General features: G+C 34.1%; 2 protein-coding genes across 2 annotated transcripts in view; one reads left to right on the forward strand and one right to left on the reverse strand.

Moving 5' to 3' along the window:
- LOC143911157 (uncharacterized) overlaps positions 1-15,807 on the forward strand; it is a 369,714-nt gene that overhangs the window by 29,289 nt on the left and 324,618 nt on the right. The window lies entirely within an intron of this gene.
- LOC143910413 (uncharacterized) overlaps positions 6,133-15,807 on the reverse strand; it is a 35,183-nt gene continuing 25,508 nt past the window's right edge. Inside the window, exon 3 of the mRNA XM_077428865.1 lies at positions 6,133-7,346. Coding sequence (XP_077284991.1) covers positions 6,220-7,346 — 1,127 coding nt within the window. The 3' untranslated portion in view covers positions 6,133-6,219. The remainder of the gene's footprint in view (positions 7,347-15,807) is intronic.

Consider the following 15,807-nt stretch of genomic DNA (forward strand, 5'->3'; position numbering starts at 1 on the left):
ATCTCGTTCCACCAACTTGCAATATCTCAAGACTCGTTTTCCCAATTTGTTCCGTGTATTTCGTCGTCGAGTTTGTATATGTATTTATAGGTGTATATATAGTGTTGTAAAATTCTCGAGAATCTTAATTTTCAGAGCATCTGGAAGGCTTTTATACTATTCCGTTGCAATTTCAAAAAATGGATAAATTCACGTGAACGGTAAGATGAGGGAAGACACGAATACAATTAACTAACTAATGCAAAAACCTAATGTGAATTACAACAGTAGGTGTATATAAAACACATACGAAAATGTTTTACATAGTGAAAATATTTATTTTACGAGATAAACATTAACTATAAAAAAAATATTGTAAGAATTGATTTTTAAGTGTTTTTTTTTTATATTTTGTTAATAACTTAGAAATCAATGAATGATCACAAAATGGGTTTGGTGCATCCGCTCTAAAATCGCCAGACAAACGAACGACAGATTAACAGAACGGCAGATTTAAACGTAATTCTCGTTTTCTCGAATGATAGATTGCACATCAGATGACGAGTAACCTTTCGATGTGCACAGATGCAATTATTAAAATGGTAATTATTAAAATTGAGTTGGATCTTTCTGGCGAGCTTAATAAGGCAAGATTCGGAACTTATCGAATCTTGTCTCATTAAACTCGCCTGAAAGATCCAACTCAATTTTAATAATTACCATTTTAATAATTGCATCTGTGCACATCGAAAGGTTACCCGTCATCTGATGTGCAATCTATCATTCGAGAAGACGAGAATTGCACTTAAAGCAGCCGTCCGCTAATCTGTCGTTCAATTTGTCTGGCGATTTTAGAGCGGATACACCACATCCTCACAATATGTCTCGTATATTAAATATATTTCATACATAATATACAAACTCCTGTTTAAGCAGACTAAAAGTTGAGAAAACGAGTATTGAGATACATATAAGTACATAAAAGCTCATTTTAAAAAACCAACAAATTATTTATGAACAGATTTGTCACGATAGCAAAATGTTATGGGATTTGATATTTACACAACGTATATATAAAATATTTTTTTAAATCTTACATACTACATACATACATATATAAAACTGAATGTATTCTATGAGAATCTACAATTTTGTCCGAGCGGGTGATGAAACTTTTTCATGCTCCAACCCTTCCAAGAAAAATCTAATAACTGATAGCGTTATGAGTGTTATGACAAATTTATTTGTTATAAATTGAAAACTTTAGAATGGATTGCAGAGAAACAATCGTTCATCTGTATTTATTTCTTAGAAGAAGATAATACATTTATAAATACATTCCTATACTATACATATGTATGCATCATATAATGATCTCCACTACTCGGAAAATATACTCGTAATATGAATGTATTATTACTTTGTTTCCCTTACACATAATCAACGTATGTAAACGCTTAATAATCGGCACTCAAATGCCGCGTCATCTAAAGGGTTAAATCATGCCAAAAAAAAAAAGCAACGAAACCAAGAGGCCTTGTACTCTATACGTTAAGTCGGTAGGCACATGCGAGCATCTTCGACGGGCGAGTTCAACGAATTAATTTAATAGCCAGTATTGAAAAAAAAACAAGGGCGTAAATAATGTTATTATGTAATTAATGCACATGCCATTTTTTTCATTTTCGTTATTTTTAACTTTGCCTTTTGGTCTCGTGTGCATTTTTTTCGACCGAGTCGTAATTTTAGCAGACGTGTTCTCGCGCGCGATCGATTGCTATAATTTGGCCGCGTAAGTATGGCTAATGCGTTTTTTGCACGTCCTTATTTACTATTGAATCTCAGGAGCTCTTGGATTTCTTGAATGGCCTCGGTTCAGCGGAGGCTGTATGCGTCAGGTTCGTCCGTGCCCTGTGTGTGGGTTCACCGAACTATTTGCTATGCACACTTAAGCTATTGTACTTTCTTCGTGAATCGTCCGATGACGGATACCTATAATTAAATTTCCATTCTTATCATAATTACCTCGTGCGAGTGCACCACTCATCCGTCAACCGGAATAATTATAATATATGCGTTTAACTCTTGTTTGTGAACATTTGCGTGTGAGAAAATTGGATCTAGAGATATGTATGAACGTCTGTTATGTTACACCGAATCCGTGAAATTGTCTATTACAAGCATTCGGCAAGAGAATTGCCGAATGCGTGAAAAATGCAAGCACGTTGCCCAGTTCACGGATTCGGCAAATTCGTGTACTGGACAGCGTGTTATATTATAACCGAGTGTCAAAGTGACAGCTGAATAACGATGTTTAATTTAGTTATATTATTATTATGTATAATATGACTACATATGTGCATATGTTTCGATCATCTCATATAACTTATACATAAATGAATGCTATTTTTATACATTTTGATCAATATTTTAACAGTCGGAATTTTATACCTAGTGAAGAATCAGTATTATATTATAAATATTTAATTTCATTACACATGTTCCAGAACATAGCTCTATGTAGGCCACACCGACCAGACCAAATGTATGAAAGTGTGAGCGACTAAGAAATCAATTAGTTAAACCCACAAGCTATATGCATTAAAATTGATAGTACATACTTTCTAGTGGTCATCCAATTGCAATGCGTGCGATTTCCGTTCCCGTTCCCATTCTATATGTATAGTCGAAATATGTCCAATAGTCGAAATATGTTTTTTCTAAGTGGAATTTTATTTAATTCTCATATAAAGACAATTTAATATATTATCCTTATTAATTCAATTCAGATTCGTGTAAATACGAGTAAATAATAGTACGAGTTTTTAGTTGTAAATTTTACCGATTTAAAATTCAGCACACTGTGTGTGCTGAAGTGTGCTGAATTTTAAATCGAAATTAAATTAACCCTTTTAAACGAAAACAAAAAATAGTTTTGCCAGAACACTATCTCAATATATGTACATGTTTCAATAGAAAATACTCAATATAAAATAGTATTAACAGTGGGAAAAAATCCCAAGTTAAAATACGTACTTTTGACTTTTGATTTAAGCTGAACGATTACTTAGAGAGATTTGAAAGCTGAAAAGTACTACAAATGAAAGATAAAATACCCGACTATAGATTCCAATATAAAATACCCGACTATAGATTCCATTTTGAACAGGAAATTGACAAATTTTGAGACATCGACCGAACAACACCATGATATAGAAAAATCGCGCGATTTAAAAAACACATATATCTCCGAATCACGAGCCAATCAACATTTTTTATTACCAGATTCGTGTTTACTGGGCATAGATCTATAAGAAAAGTCATAGCTCGTCTCTGAACCATAAAAAAAGTCGTCATTTGTCGAACAGTGTATTTAAATAGTCAGGAATAGAGATATGCATAATCATACAACTAGAAATAGTAATAATTTAATTATAGGCAGAGTTAAGAAAGCAAGAACTGCAGAAGGTGTTCAAATCTATAATGCCCTTCCTGAAAACATTAGAGGTGCTAATAACTTGTCACCGGACCCAGAAGGTGCCGCGTATTGTTCAAAGGTTGTAAATGCATTGTTAAAGGTTTTCCGAACCTTTTTTACAAAGGATTTACAACAATGGAACAATAGATAGCACTGTGACTATCCGGTGTCTACTAATAACTAAAGCCCGGACCCTGAGGGGGCTGTATATTGTTCAAATGTTGTAAATGCATTGTTATAAAGGCTTGCCGAACCTTACAAAGGATTTACAACAATTGAACAATAAACGGCACGCTTCCGGTCCTACCTCTACTAATAAAATTAGTATGTACCTTCTTGAAGAATGTTAATGAATACCTTTGTGGAAGATATAATTATGTATGTAAGTTAAAATACCATATTCGATATATTATGTTATAGTTATTAATTTTAGTTTGTAATTTTGTTACATAATTAGCAATTTACTTTCAAATAAATAGATAATTTAAAAAATGTTTTACGTCTATATAGTGGCATAGATCTAGCTTAAGACTTGCGTAAAATATACATGCTATCGCATTCACCCACCAATCGACCCGCGACGACTAATTACATTTCGTTTCAGTTTCACATTGCATTTCGGTCAAGAAATACAACATATAGCGGTCGGTAGAATTTTACTTTTTTATTTTGTTAGTTTTGAGTTCGTGTTTCGTATTTTGAAATATTTACATTAATAAAATTTTAATATAAAATACGTAAGTTGTTGATATTATTAATTTATTAATGGAATACGTATGTATTTTATATTAATGGAAATTTATATTTTTTAGACGATAAAAGTAATTGTCAACGTCATGTTATGGACAGCAAAACTTACAGTAATATTATTAAAGATCTTGCATTTAATTATATTGTAATAATATTATATAGTTAAATAAGAAATAAAGAAATTATTTTATGTCCTTACAATGTTACAACACATTGCGCGAATCCAACAAGCATGCTCGGTTCTCGTAAGTCTCACGCTACATAGGATCTATATTGTGCACTTACACTTCAAATTTTACTACTATGTATGCATAATGTATGAAAATTGAAAGTAAAATGTTCTGACTTTTGGTTTCAATACGCATTCAACCACAGAAGTATCACATTTTGAGTAACAGAACCGCAAATCATCAAAAAGTGAAAATGTAACTCAATTTTCGGCTTGCTTAGTTGAAATACATTGATTTAAATGAAATTTATTATTTATAGTAACTTCAATTTCATTTTTTTTTTAAATTATTTTTATCACATGTAACCAGCAACTTGAAATGAAATGGATGAAAGTTGCTGTTTTGCCTAACTCTCATCAATCTCACCCCAAAACTTATTTCTAATTTCGTCTATGCATCTTCATTACAGCCTTCTTTTCACCCTTTTACATTATCTCGGGTAACATTCTAGCTCTTCTTTTGTTCACCTTTCAGCCATTCTCCGAGCCACGTGACAAGCCCATTGCCATTCCAATATCTTCACTCTCTCCACTATATCCATTGCCCTTGTCATACTTCTCACCCACGAATTCCGCTTCCTGTCTTTCCTCGTTATGCCAAGCATACAACGTTTCATACTTCTTTGAGTGCATTGGACTATCTGTAGCAACTTGACGTTCATGTCCAATTTTACATCACTGACAATACACACTGATGAAGATCTTTTTCTTCAGGCAAAGTGGCACTTTGATTTTAAAATTACATTCATTCGTTCAAATGCACTTGATCCTAATTTCATACATCTCTTTACTTATTCTTCATTACTACCGGACATATTTATTGTTCTACTACTTCTACTATTTTATCATCAATTGTGATGCTATCAGGCATGCAGTATCTATTTAACTTGTCATACTTTACTTGACAAATTTTTAAATGAGAAGGGTTGGATTTATGATATCAAACTATATAAAATGATATTTTACTATACTGTTATTACTACTGTATACGTAGTTGGGATTTTCAATTATGATGTTTTGCACAATTGCATATTCATCACGAAAAATGTGCAAATAGTGAGCTCGTTATATAACAAAAGAGAATATAATTAATTATTGATACTTTCTCGTAACATCAGTGGAATAGACTAGTGTTTCGCATATAATGCTTTCGAACAAAGTGGCCACGGGTTCAAATCCTACCGATTGCTGCTAGCAAGACCTTGGATATGTCACTCCAGGTGGATCGTTTACTATCAGATCAGATTTTTATTGGGACGGTCCCAACAAATTGGAAGCCCTTTCCCATTTTTGCAATTTTTTTAAGTTTTCAGCATATTAAATTTCGCTGAATGCTTTTATATTTGCCTTGTATAATACTTACTTTTGTGGGTGCATACCTGTAAAATAAATAAATAAATGTAACAAATATGTTGGCCACAATATTTCAAGCGCATTGTGTCACTCTGTAATACCACTGCGGTATAGTAAAATATTTTTACTAATTTACATAAGTGTGTAATTTTTAGAATTCATACTACTTTTCGCCAATTAAATCTTATGATCCGAGTCAGTATATTTTCGACAAATTTTTGTGTACTGTTGCTAATTTTACAAGCTTTTTATTGACGTCCTTACCTATCTCGAATTTGTGGTCCTCACCAGTATGTACAGGTAATATGAATTCTTCAATATCAAACAGTTTTTCTCTTTTTTTCGAAATTAGGTAGCAAATCTCATAATGGAAATAAAATGAAAATGCAAATATTTGACATGTGTATATACATTTATTGTGTAAAATTGACTAGATTGCATCAAGGACTTTGTTGACGTTGGTTATTAAAGGGCTAGCGAGGCGAAGCAGCGTGTCATCTTTCACGGTGGTGGTAGTATACTGATGACAGTCGACTAAAGCTGGTCGACAAGTGGATTTATAATGATGAAGAAGAGCTATTGAAGGGGGCACAGCCCTAGCACGCTCCGCCCCAGCGAGCGCCCCCAACGCATAATGATTGAACACTGTGAGAGCTTTCGAAGTTGACACGAAACTCTTGCTGTACTGCGGAGCTGGACTGACCAAGGACGAACGTCGAAGATGCCTAAGCGTATGAGGTAAAGGCCTCCTCAGGTTCCTCTTCATCATCATGTACTTGACATTCCTCCTGATGTCGTTGTATTCTTCTTCTTTCGTGACAGCTTCAACGGCGTCTTCATATGCAACATCGCTGAACGAATCGAAGAAGAAAGCATTACTTACAGCTAGCGAAGCAGCGCCTGGTTGCTTCCCTTCTAAAGGAGATAACTTATTAAGAAGTTGAGACCAAGTTTCGTCTTCTCTAGGAACAATAACCTCGTCTATATCCAAAGGTATGATATAACGCGATTTTCTTAAATTTCTATACAAGCAATCGTTGTAAGCTAGAAGATGGTCCCTTCTGCGTTGCCAGAGAGTATCTGAAGACGGCCTCGGAGCACTTCTAACATTTGAAAATCCAGTTCTAGTGTAAAAATCCAAAACTTTTTTAACAGAACGATTTATTTTTGCCACGTACACATCAACTTTATCGGCACCCAAAAGTTTCAACAGTTCAAACCACTCGACGAGTCTATCGGATATGTCGTTGGAGAAGTTCAAGTCTTTGACGCACACTGTAAAGTTTCGCACGTATTCACCAACTGTCGGAGGTTGCACTTTTAAAATGTTTGTGACTTCTTCGCATGCGTTTTTCGACAGTGATGTGAAAAACGGTTTCGATTTTGGAGTGGTGAGCGTGCACGATATGAGTAGTGGTGTCACAGCTTCCTTGGATCCTGGATCCCACTCCTTCCACCAGATCGGTGTGATGGTGGCTTCCACTGCTTGGATCTCTTCGGCCAAGCTCGAACTCCACGTCTGACAGTACAAAGGGCCGATTTCGCCGATCGACGTTCCTGCAACAATAAAATTATGTTAAGTGAGGTTATTGGCAATGACAAATGGGAAATCGTGACACGGAGGAACGTGAACGTCTCTTCGCGGTGCAGACTTTTGTCACGAGTCTCATTCACGTCACATTGTTCGAAACCCTTCAGTATCTACTGGTGGCGATCTTGAAGTGCCGACGTGAAGCACATTTCGAAAATTGTTCCCATCAGATGTTCCTAGTGCACGTGAGGTTGACCTTAAGTCAGCTGCTAGCAAACTTATTTCGCAAAGGTCAATTTTCGAATCGGAAATTTTAGATTGTATATTTCGTATTATTGTAAAATATTGTACTGTCAATATATGTACAGGTACATATAACTAAAATCCATTGGATTTTTGCATTCAAATTACAACAGCGGCTCCCAACCATATTTGACTCGCGTACCACTTGGTTGAACATTTCGCTAAATTGTACCACCATATAAAAATTATTGTATTCCATGAAATTTGTTGCTGCAAGTGCAATTATATAGTATTTGCATAGTAAGGAATGTGAAGACAGGGTAGACGCAATGAATCTTTTTTGTTAAGAATTTTTTGTGTTTAACCTGACCTAACCCTTAAATAAATAAAACCAACCCTAACTTAACCGAACATAACCTAGCCTTAAATAAATAAGTGTTGGTTGCCTTAAATAAATAAGTGTTGGTTGCCTTAAATAAATATTATGATGTGTATGCTTCCGCATCCATTCCACACATGCGGCATCAAAAAAAGCCAAATCGTAATATAATCGTAATATAATAAGCTAAATCGTAATATCGAGTGGAAATGGACAGGAGTGGGGTTGCAGGGTTGCGGGGAGGGTGTGTGAGCGCAAGCTTGGCATCGGAGTGGGGATGGAGATGAGCGGGGTTGTGAAGTGGGGTGGCGCGATTCGTGTCGGTGACGCACTCACAATAATCTTAAAATATCGGCATTTCACTATCGTTCAACTGTCAAAAATTATAATTTGCCAATGAATATGTAATTTCCGTAGTGAAAATATAACAATACCCAATGAAAATTTAATTAGATATGATTTCACTGAAACGTCAGTGTAATTATAATTTCACTGTGACATATATGTACATACATACATACATACAATCAGTGGTGTAGTGCTAAATTTAAAAGGACTGTGTTTAATTTTTACGACCACCCCCCCCCCCCCCCCCTCCTAATATTGGTAGTACAAATATTTATAAAAAATCAAATGCTAATTAACTCGAAAAGTAAATCAAAGTGGTCTGAATAAGGCTTATTATTTTTTGCATTATAATATAATATAATATGCAGTTCTGAAAATTTTGTTAGATGATTCGATTTCGGCATCATTCAAAGATCTATATTTTTTTTGAAGGGTTGTTTTTGGGCTGTTTTTAAAATATTTTCTGCACTCAAATGAGCATTTGAATGAGGATACGGTTGTATTCACCAAATGTTAAAACGAGAGTCTGCTCACAATATTTAGAATACAAAATTTTATATGAAATATAAGCAAAAATATTTTTTAATCGTACTCGAAAAACAATTTTATATCAAAGTCGTACAATTCCGCGGGTCCCATTTTGTGAACCTCTAGAGACTTTAAGAACATCGTGAGACAAATCAACGCGATAAAAGTAATGAGTATGATGTCTCATATATTCCTATGTACTCATATTATAAACTACAGATGTGCTAGCTCACCATAGTTATATTAGTATGTATGCATATAATATATACGTACATTTCTAAAAGGTTTTACACACACAGCGTTTCCATTTTGATATTGAATATCTCATGTTATGATTTATAGAGGCATTGTTCTTAGTATTTCTAGCATTACGCTGCCGTGGCATCCAAGTTACAAGATATGAAGATGATATTAGACGTACCCACTATACTTACGATGTACTATAATGTGTAATAAGTAGTGAAATACACCCATATGTATAATGTAATATACATACGAGTGGCTTCGAGTTCTGTAAATTCCCGAAGTCGGTTTGCATCTAAAAGCAATTTATTTGATCGAACTACTTATACGCTCCAAATTGGTAGTTATGTACTTCTCGCCAGTGATATACGTAAAGAAATTGGCGCCTCGAGGGATCTGCATACGTATTTATGTATGTATATGTTAACCCTTTGACGACCAATATTCATAAAATTAATTCAAAATTCCAACTCTATCTATTATATGTACATAATAGCATAATAGGTGAATGTCCCTATAGAATTAGTTAGTAACTTAACATATTTTGGTCAGTGAACAGGTGGCGGGTATGTTGTATAATATTATTGGTCATTAACCATTCTATTGGCTACTTATATTCAAAGATACGAACCGAAAATATCAATTTTCTGGCCGTTTACTATTTCATTTCTGAAATTTATAATGTTAATGTTACTGATTATTTTAGTTGTTAAAATGTTTCCACAGGATAATTAATTATTTCATTATTCAGTCCTTTTCATTATTTTCAATTTTATCCCCTCATTTTCATTTATATCCCAAATGTATGATTTCCCCGACCTTTTTGCTGACAATTTCAGTAGTTTTAGGCTAAGGCAGGCCTGGGCAAACTTTTTGGATGAAGGGCCACATTAGAAATTAAAAATGAGCAGCGGGCCCCAAGTAAAATACTATTTTTAGATATACATTATTCATTATCGTGAAAGGAATTAAAACATAATTTTTTTTTAAATTTCATACAAAAATAATTTAATTTGACGAATGAAACTGTTTTACATCTTTAACAGTTTTTTAATTTCAGGAGAAAATTTTGTAGTTGAAATTCATAAAAATGGTTATAAATTTTCATCTGTGATGCTTGATTGTAAAGAATTTTTATTGATATTCATGATTGAAAATGTTTGTTTACATATGTAGGTTGATCAAAAAACCACCAGCATTTTTTGAGCAAAATCTCTAAGTTTGTCGAATTTTTCCGTATTAAAGGTGTTGACGGTGTAATTCCCTTAAATCAGCATCCCACTGTAAATATATAATCTTAATTTATATCTCCATCGATACGCTATCAATATATATTATAATTGATGTCGTATAATTGCCAAGCCTATCTCAATTTTTCGGAAGTCACCAAATCTTCATGGAAACTCACCACTTAAATCGTTGATAATTTCACCATATTCTTCAAATTTATTTTCTGGTATATTCAGCAATTTCATGGTTGAAAAGTGGTCTACCCGTTTAATAAATAAACGGTGAAGAAACAGTCGTAGTTTTAATTTAAATCCATTCAAACTTTTCACCATATCAAGGACATATAAATTTTCCCCTTGGAACACTGTGTTGAAAGTATTTAAATGTGTCACGATGTTCAAAGTAAATGCAAAATCACACAGCCAGTCATTATCAGTTAATTCGAGAAAGTCGATAATATTTTTCATTTTTAAAAATAGAATGATTTCCTCTTTTGTATCCCATACTCGCCAACTATTTTTCCTACGCTAAGCCATCGAATATGATTATGATAAATAATATCTGTCAACTCAGATTCAATATCTTGAAGAAAAGCAATGAATTGTCTGTGTTTCAAGCCACTCCATCGTATTAAATTTACAAGTTTAATTTATTTATTTATTATTTATTTATTTATTAATATGTAGTTTTGGACCATTGTGGCATTACAGGAAGAACCTAATGCGCCACAATGGCCTACATTTAACAAAGATAAGACAAGTAAAAAAACAGAAAAATTAGAAAGCAGAATAAAAAGATAATAAAAAGAAACAAAAGGAAAATAATAATACAAATAAAATAGTACATAAAATGTACAAAGGAGAAAGAAAAAGTAAAATAAATCAACAAAATATGAATAAAAAATAAAATCACAGGAAAAGAGTAGATTAAGATTCCACTCATTCATCACATTCAAATTAAGAAAGTAATGATGAGCGCAGGTTACCAGATAAATATGTTAAAATAACATCCGATAATCTACGCTCCCCAAGGTGGAAAATATCACATTCAGGGACGGCAGCAACGATTTCATTGAGAAGTCGAATAGCTCTTGGAATAGGAGCCATTCGAAAAAAAACTGTGCGAGCAGCAGGTACAACCATCAAATGATGATGTCTACCACGCACATAATTATTAGGGACATAAAGTCCCAACTGTTCCAGCAACAACGGGCATGACGTATTACCACGCAATAGCTGGAGAACGAAACGAATTAACGAGAAGTTTCTCCGAAGTTCAAGGGAATTATAGGATATGGAAAGGAAAGGAGTAGGATAGAGATATGGGTACTACCCATACTCTTTCTTATAAAGAAAACGAAGAAATGCTTTTTGCACTTTTTCGATAATAAGAGAGTATTTCGATAATAATACAAGATGTCACAGGTTCAACTTTTAACACATTTTTGTATAATATTTGTTGATGTATAATACAATGAATTATAATTAAATTGTAATCAGGACAATTTTCGCAAATTTTATCCTGGATAAAATATGATCTATGGGTGATTCCAATGACAAAAAGCTCTTCAATAATTTCAAATTTAGAGTTACATCCGCGTATGAAAATTAATAACTGTGCGGTATCTTTTCGATCATTACTTTCGTCGAGAGCTATCGAGTACCAAGTGATCGATTCTAATATTGATGATAATTGCTCATTAAAGTTTGTAGTCTAGTTTGGCCCAAATTCGAATTGCATCTTATGTCAGAAACGATAAAACATTTAACAAATCAACAAATTTTTTTTTAAATCAGAAAAAAGTAAATTTTTTGAATTTTGCTCAATACTTGGCGAGCCGCGGTTTGTCCAGGCCTGGACTAAGGTGAAGAAGCAAATCTGTGGTTAATTTGCTTCTTGACCCTCATTGTCATTCATTATTTATTATTTTTTTAATATATTTTTGTAATTTTTCTGTTTTGTTTTCTTTATATTACCATGTAGTGTTCACGGTGACACGACAAATCAGCGCAAACCAACTTAGCGCCGACCTTTCGGCGCAGACAACTCAGCGCAACGAAAACTCGGCGGATGACAATTCAGCGCATGGACTATTCAGCGCAAAATCAATTTTATCAATAAATTTCAAATGTGTTTTCAAAAATAATTACTGTATTGAAATTTTCGGTCATATCTACATGATAATTTCATAAATTTATTTGATACTCTTTGTGCCCGGTTTAGAAACCCTGCTTAAAAATAAATGTTTGCGGCCTTATTTGAGAAACCCTGCTTGCGTAATATTTCAAGGCACAAAGAGTATCAAATAAATTTATTCGCATTTATAAAATTATCATGTAGATATGACCGACAATTTCAATACAGTAATTATTTTTGAAAACACATTTGAAACTTATTGAAAAAATTGATTTTGCGCTGAATAGTCCATGCGCTGAATTGTCATCCACTGAGTTGTCGTTGCGCTGAGTTGTCTGCGCCGAAAGCTCGGCGCTAAGTTGGTTTGCGCTGATTTGTCGTGCCACCATACAGGCATATACATATATAATTGCATTATATTAAATTAAAAATCGATGCAAATGGTGTATTGTGGATTATGTTGTCTGGATTTTGTTTATTTTTAGTATTAAATGTGGCTATTTAAAATTGATAAATTCACCAACAACATTGACCATCATATATATAAAGACGGTAATCTGTGTGTGTGTGTTCTAACTCTCACCGAACATAATGAACGAATCGATAAAAATCGATAAATTCATTTTTCGACCGATCACCCCAAATAGCCGGAATATAGGTCTAAATTGAGCTAATGGTCACGTGCATCACGCCAAATCCAATTCTTCATTTCACCTTTTTTTTTAAACATTAATTGAAATATTCCTTCTCGCCATATAAAAATACGTAATTTTAATAATTTCATTTAGCGAGGTTTTGAACCATTTTTTTATAGATTTATTTTTAATTAAATTTAAATTTAAATTTAAATTATTTATATTTTGACGATATTCGAGAAAAAAATTGATTTCATTCACCGCGGGCGCCGGGAATCGAACTTCGGACCCTCCGATCCAAAGCGATGTGCTTCACGAGCCCGCGTCGCACGCCATATCCTCGCCCAGAATACGTGTTGTAAATACACATCATATGTATATGCACGAATTTGTTATGTGTAATAATAATATTCAACGTTACGAGGTCAATGACCATTTGTGTATAATCGGAAAATATTACATTTTGTTAACTTTAATTTACATTTTGTTAACGTTAACTTTAAGAATTGAAAATTATTACAAATAAAGAATTGAAAACTATCTATGAGAGTGTACGAAAATAACGGTTAAATATAATAATTTTATACCCATGCGATGATATTTCATCGGGCTATTCACTAGTATCGTAATAAATGTGATCATAATTTGGTTTGCGCCGAGATGTCGGTGCGCCTGTGTTCACTGTACTTGGAATATAATATTTTCATTTATATTTGTATCTTTTTTGTCTCACTGTACTGCTTTCTTTTATATTTTATTCTGTATGTGTGCCAATTTAAATAAAAATGAAATAAATAGGTAGCGGGAAACCGTTTCAACAATGATCAGATAAAATTGGCAAACTCTGATAAGAAACAATCGATTTGGAGTCACAAATACCCCCAAATCTAACCAGCAGTATGGCGGATTGAACTCACTGATCACTTGGTGCTAAACATACACGCTACCATTAAACCATACTGCTGGCTATATATATATATATATATATAAAATAATAAAAAAATATGTACTCAATCCGAATGGAACGAAATTGGCTTGTGAAATAGGCTTGTGTTGCGACGTTTCTTTTAAAGGCGCCGCGACGACACGAAAGGGTTAAACGTGCAGACTGCGGAGAGCTATAGTCACGCCTTCCCAACTGAATATTCCATGTCCTCCTTAACTCCTAATTAAAATGTGCAAATATGGTCATCGCGATCCGCCTGCAGAAAACGTTTGGCGCTCCTTCGATCACTATCGCGCTAACGCTAACCCTTTACGACTGGTTCACCCTTTCATCGCGACACTTAGAATTCAACTTTCATACGCCGATGACAAATTCAATAAACCCTTCACACCTCCCGTAGCATTTGTACATGATTGCATACAATGTTTTTTTTCGTAATCACAGTCGTATGATACAAAAAGAATCACACGTCTTTATTTATTGTACCTAAGTACGTTGTGCAGAGGCGGCTGGGGAAAATATCATGCAAAATAAATTGTAATTTATCGGAGACAAATTTAGCACGTCACGCTGCAATATGCAAGGGCGTGCAAAACCGTTTTCATTATATTCAAACCGTTATATGTATGTACATGTAATGTACACGTAGTGCAAGTGGGGGAATGGAAATTGAAAGTGAAAGTGAATCTACTCAAATTTCACGCAACGTCTGAATATTCAATTGTTAAAATGGATCTAGTATTACTAATATCAAGCCGATAGCTTCACAAGCGGTCTACTTGGCACAAGCTTTGTTTGCTACAGAAGAAACGTCTCACGTTCCCTGAAATTTATAGCGTTTTGTAAGGGTTTTTGTACTTTTATTTCATCATCGTCATCATTCACACCCATTTATCATGCACTGCTTGATGAAGGCCTCTCCAATACACTTCCCTCGTCTCTGTTTTGCTCAACTCTCATCCATCTCACCCCACACCTTTTTTCTAATTTCGTCTACACATTTTTCTTGCAGCTTTTATATCCAAAATATACACGGAAATGGAACGTGAAGTTGTGAATTTTGTAGAAATCTCTGCATACGATACAAGTTTGCTAGAATTAGGTACATACATATATTATATTCAAATATTTATATTAGTTTATAAATTATGTGATTTCAAAAAGCTCTTAATTCTAATAGGGTTCATATTTTGAGCCCTACTGTGTATATAGTTTGTCGCTACAAATACTTGAGCGATAAATTGTTCGAAAGAAGTTGTTGAACCCCATTATTTAAAAAAAATGTTTTGTATATACCCAATTAGGCTCTCAACGACTTTTGTTTCCAAAATAATCACGGGAACGTGATAAAAATGACGATTTGCTGAATGTAACGCTTCCCCCATACAAACACACATTGTGAGTGTGGCGCGCTTTGTATGGGGAATTCTCGTGAATCAGTCAAAACTTATCAACATCATCATCATCATCCACTGCTGGATGAGGATAAGGCCTCTCAAACACACTTCCACTCGTCTTTGTTTTGCGCAACTCTCGTCCATTTCACCCCACACCTTTTTCTAATTTCGTCTACCCATATTCCTTGCAGCCTTCCTTTCACCCTTTTACATTCTCTTGGGTACCATTCTAGCACTTCATTTGTTCACCTTTCGTCCACTCTCCGAGCCACGTGACACACCCATTTCCATTCCAATCTCTCCACTATATCCATTGGCCTTGTCATACTTAACCTTGTCAAGTTTTTAAATGAAAAGGTCGGATTTATGATCTCAAATGATGTTCCACAATACTGTGCTTAC

This window comes from Arctopsyche grandis, chromosome 4 (assembly GCF_051622035.1).
Source record: "Arctopsyche grandis isolate Sample6627 chromosome 4, ASM5162203v2, whole genome shotgun sequence".
Classification (NCBI taxonomy): domain Eukaryota; kingdom Metazoa; phylum Arthropoda; class Insecta; order Trichoptera; family Hydropsychidae; genus Arctopsyche; species Arctopsyche grandis.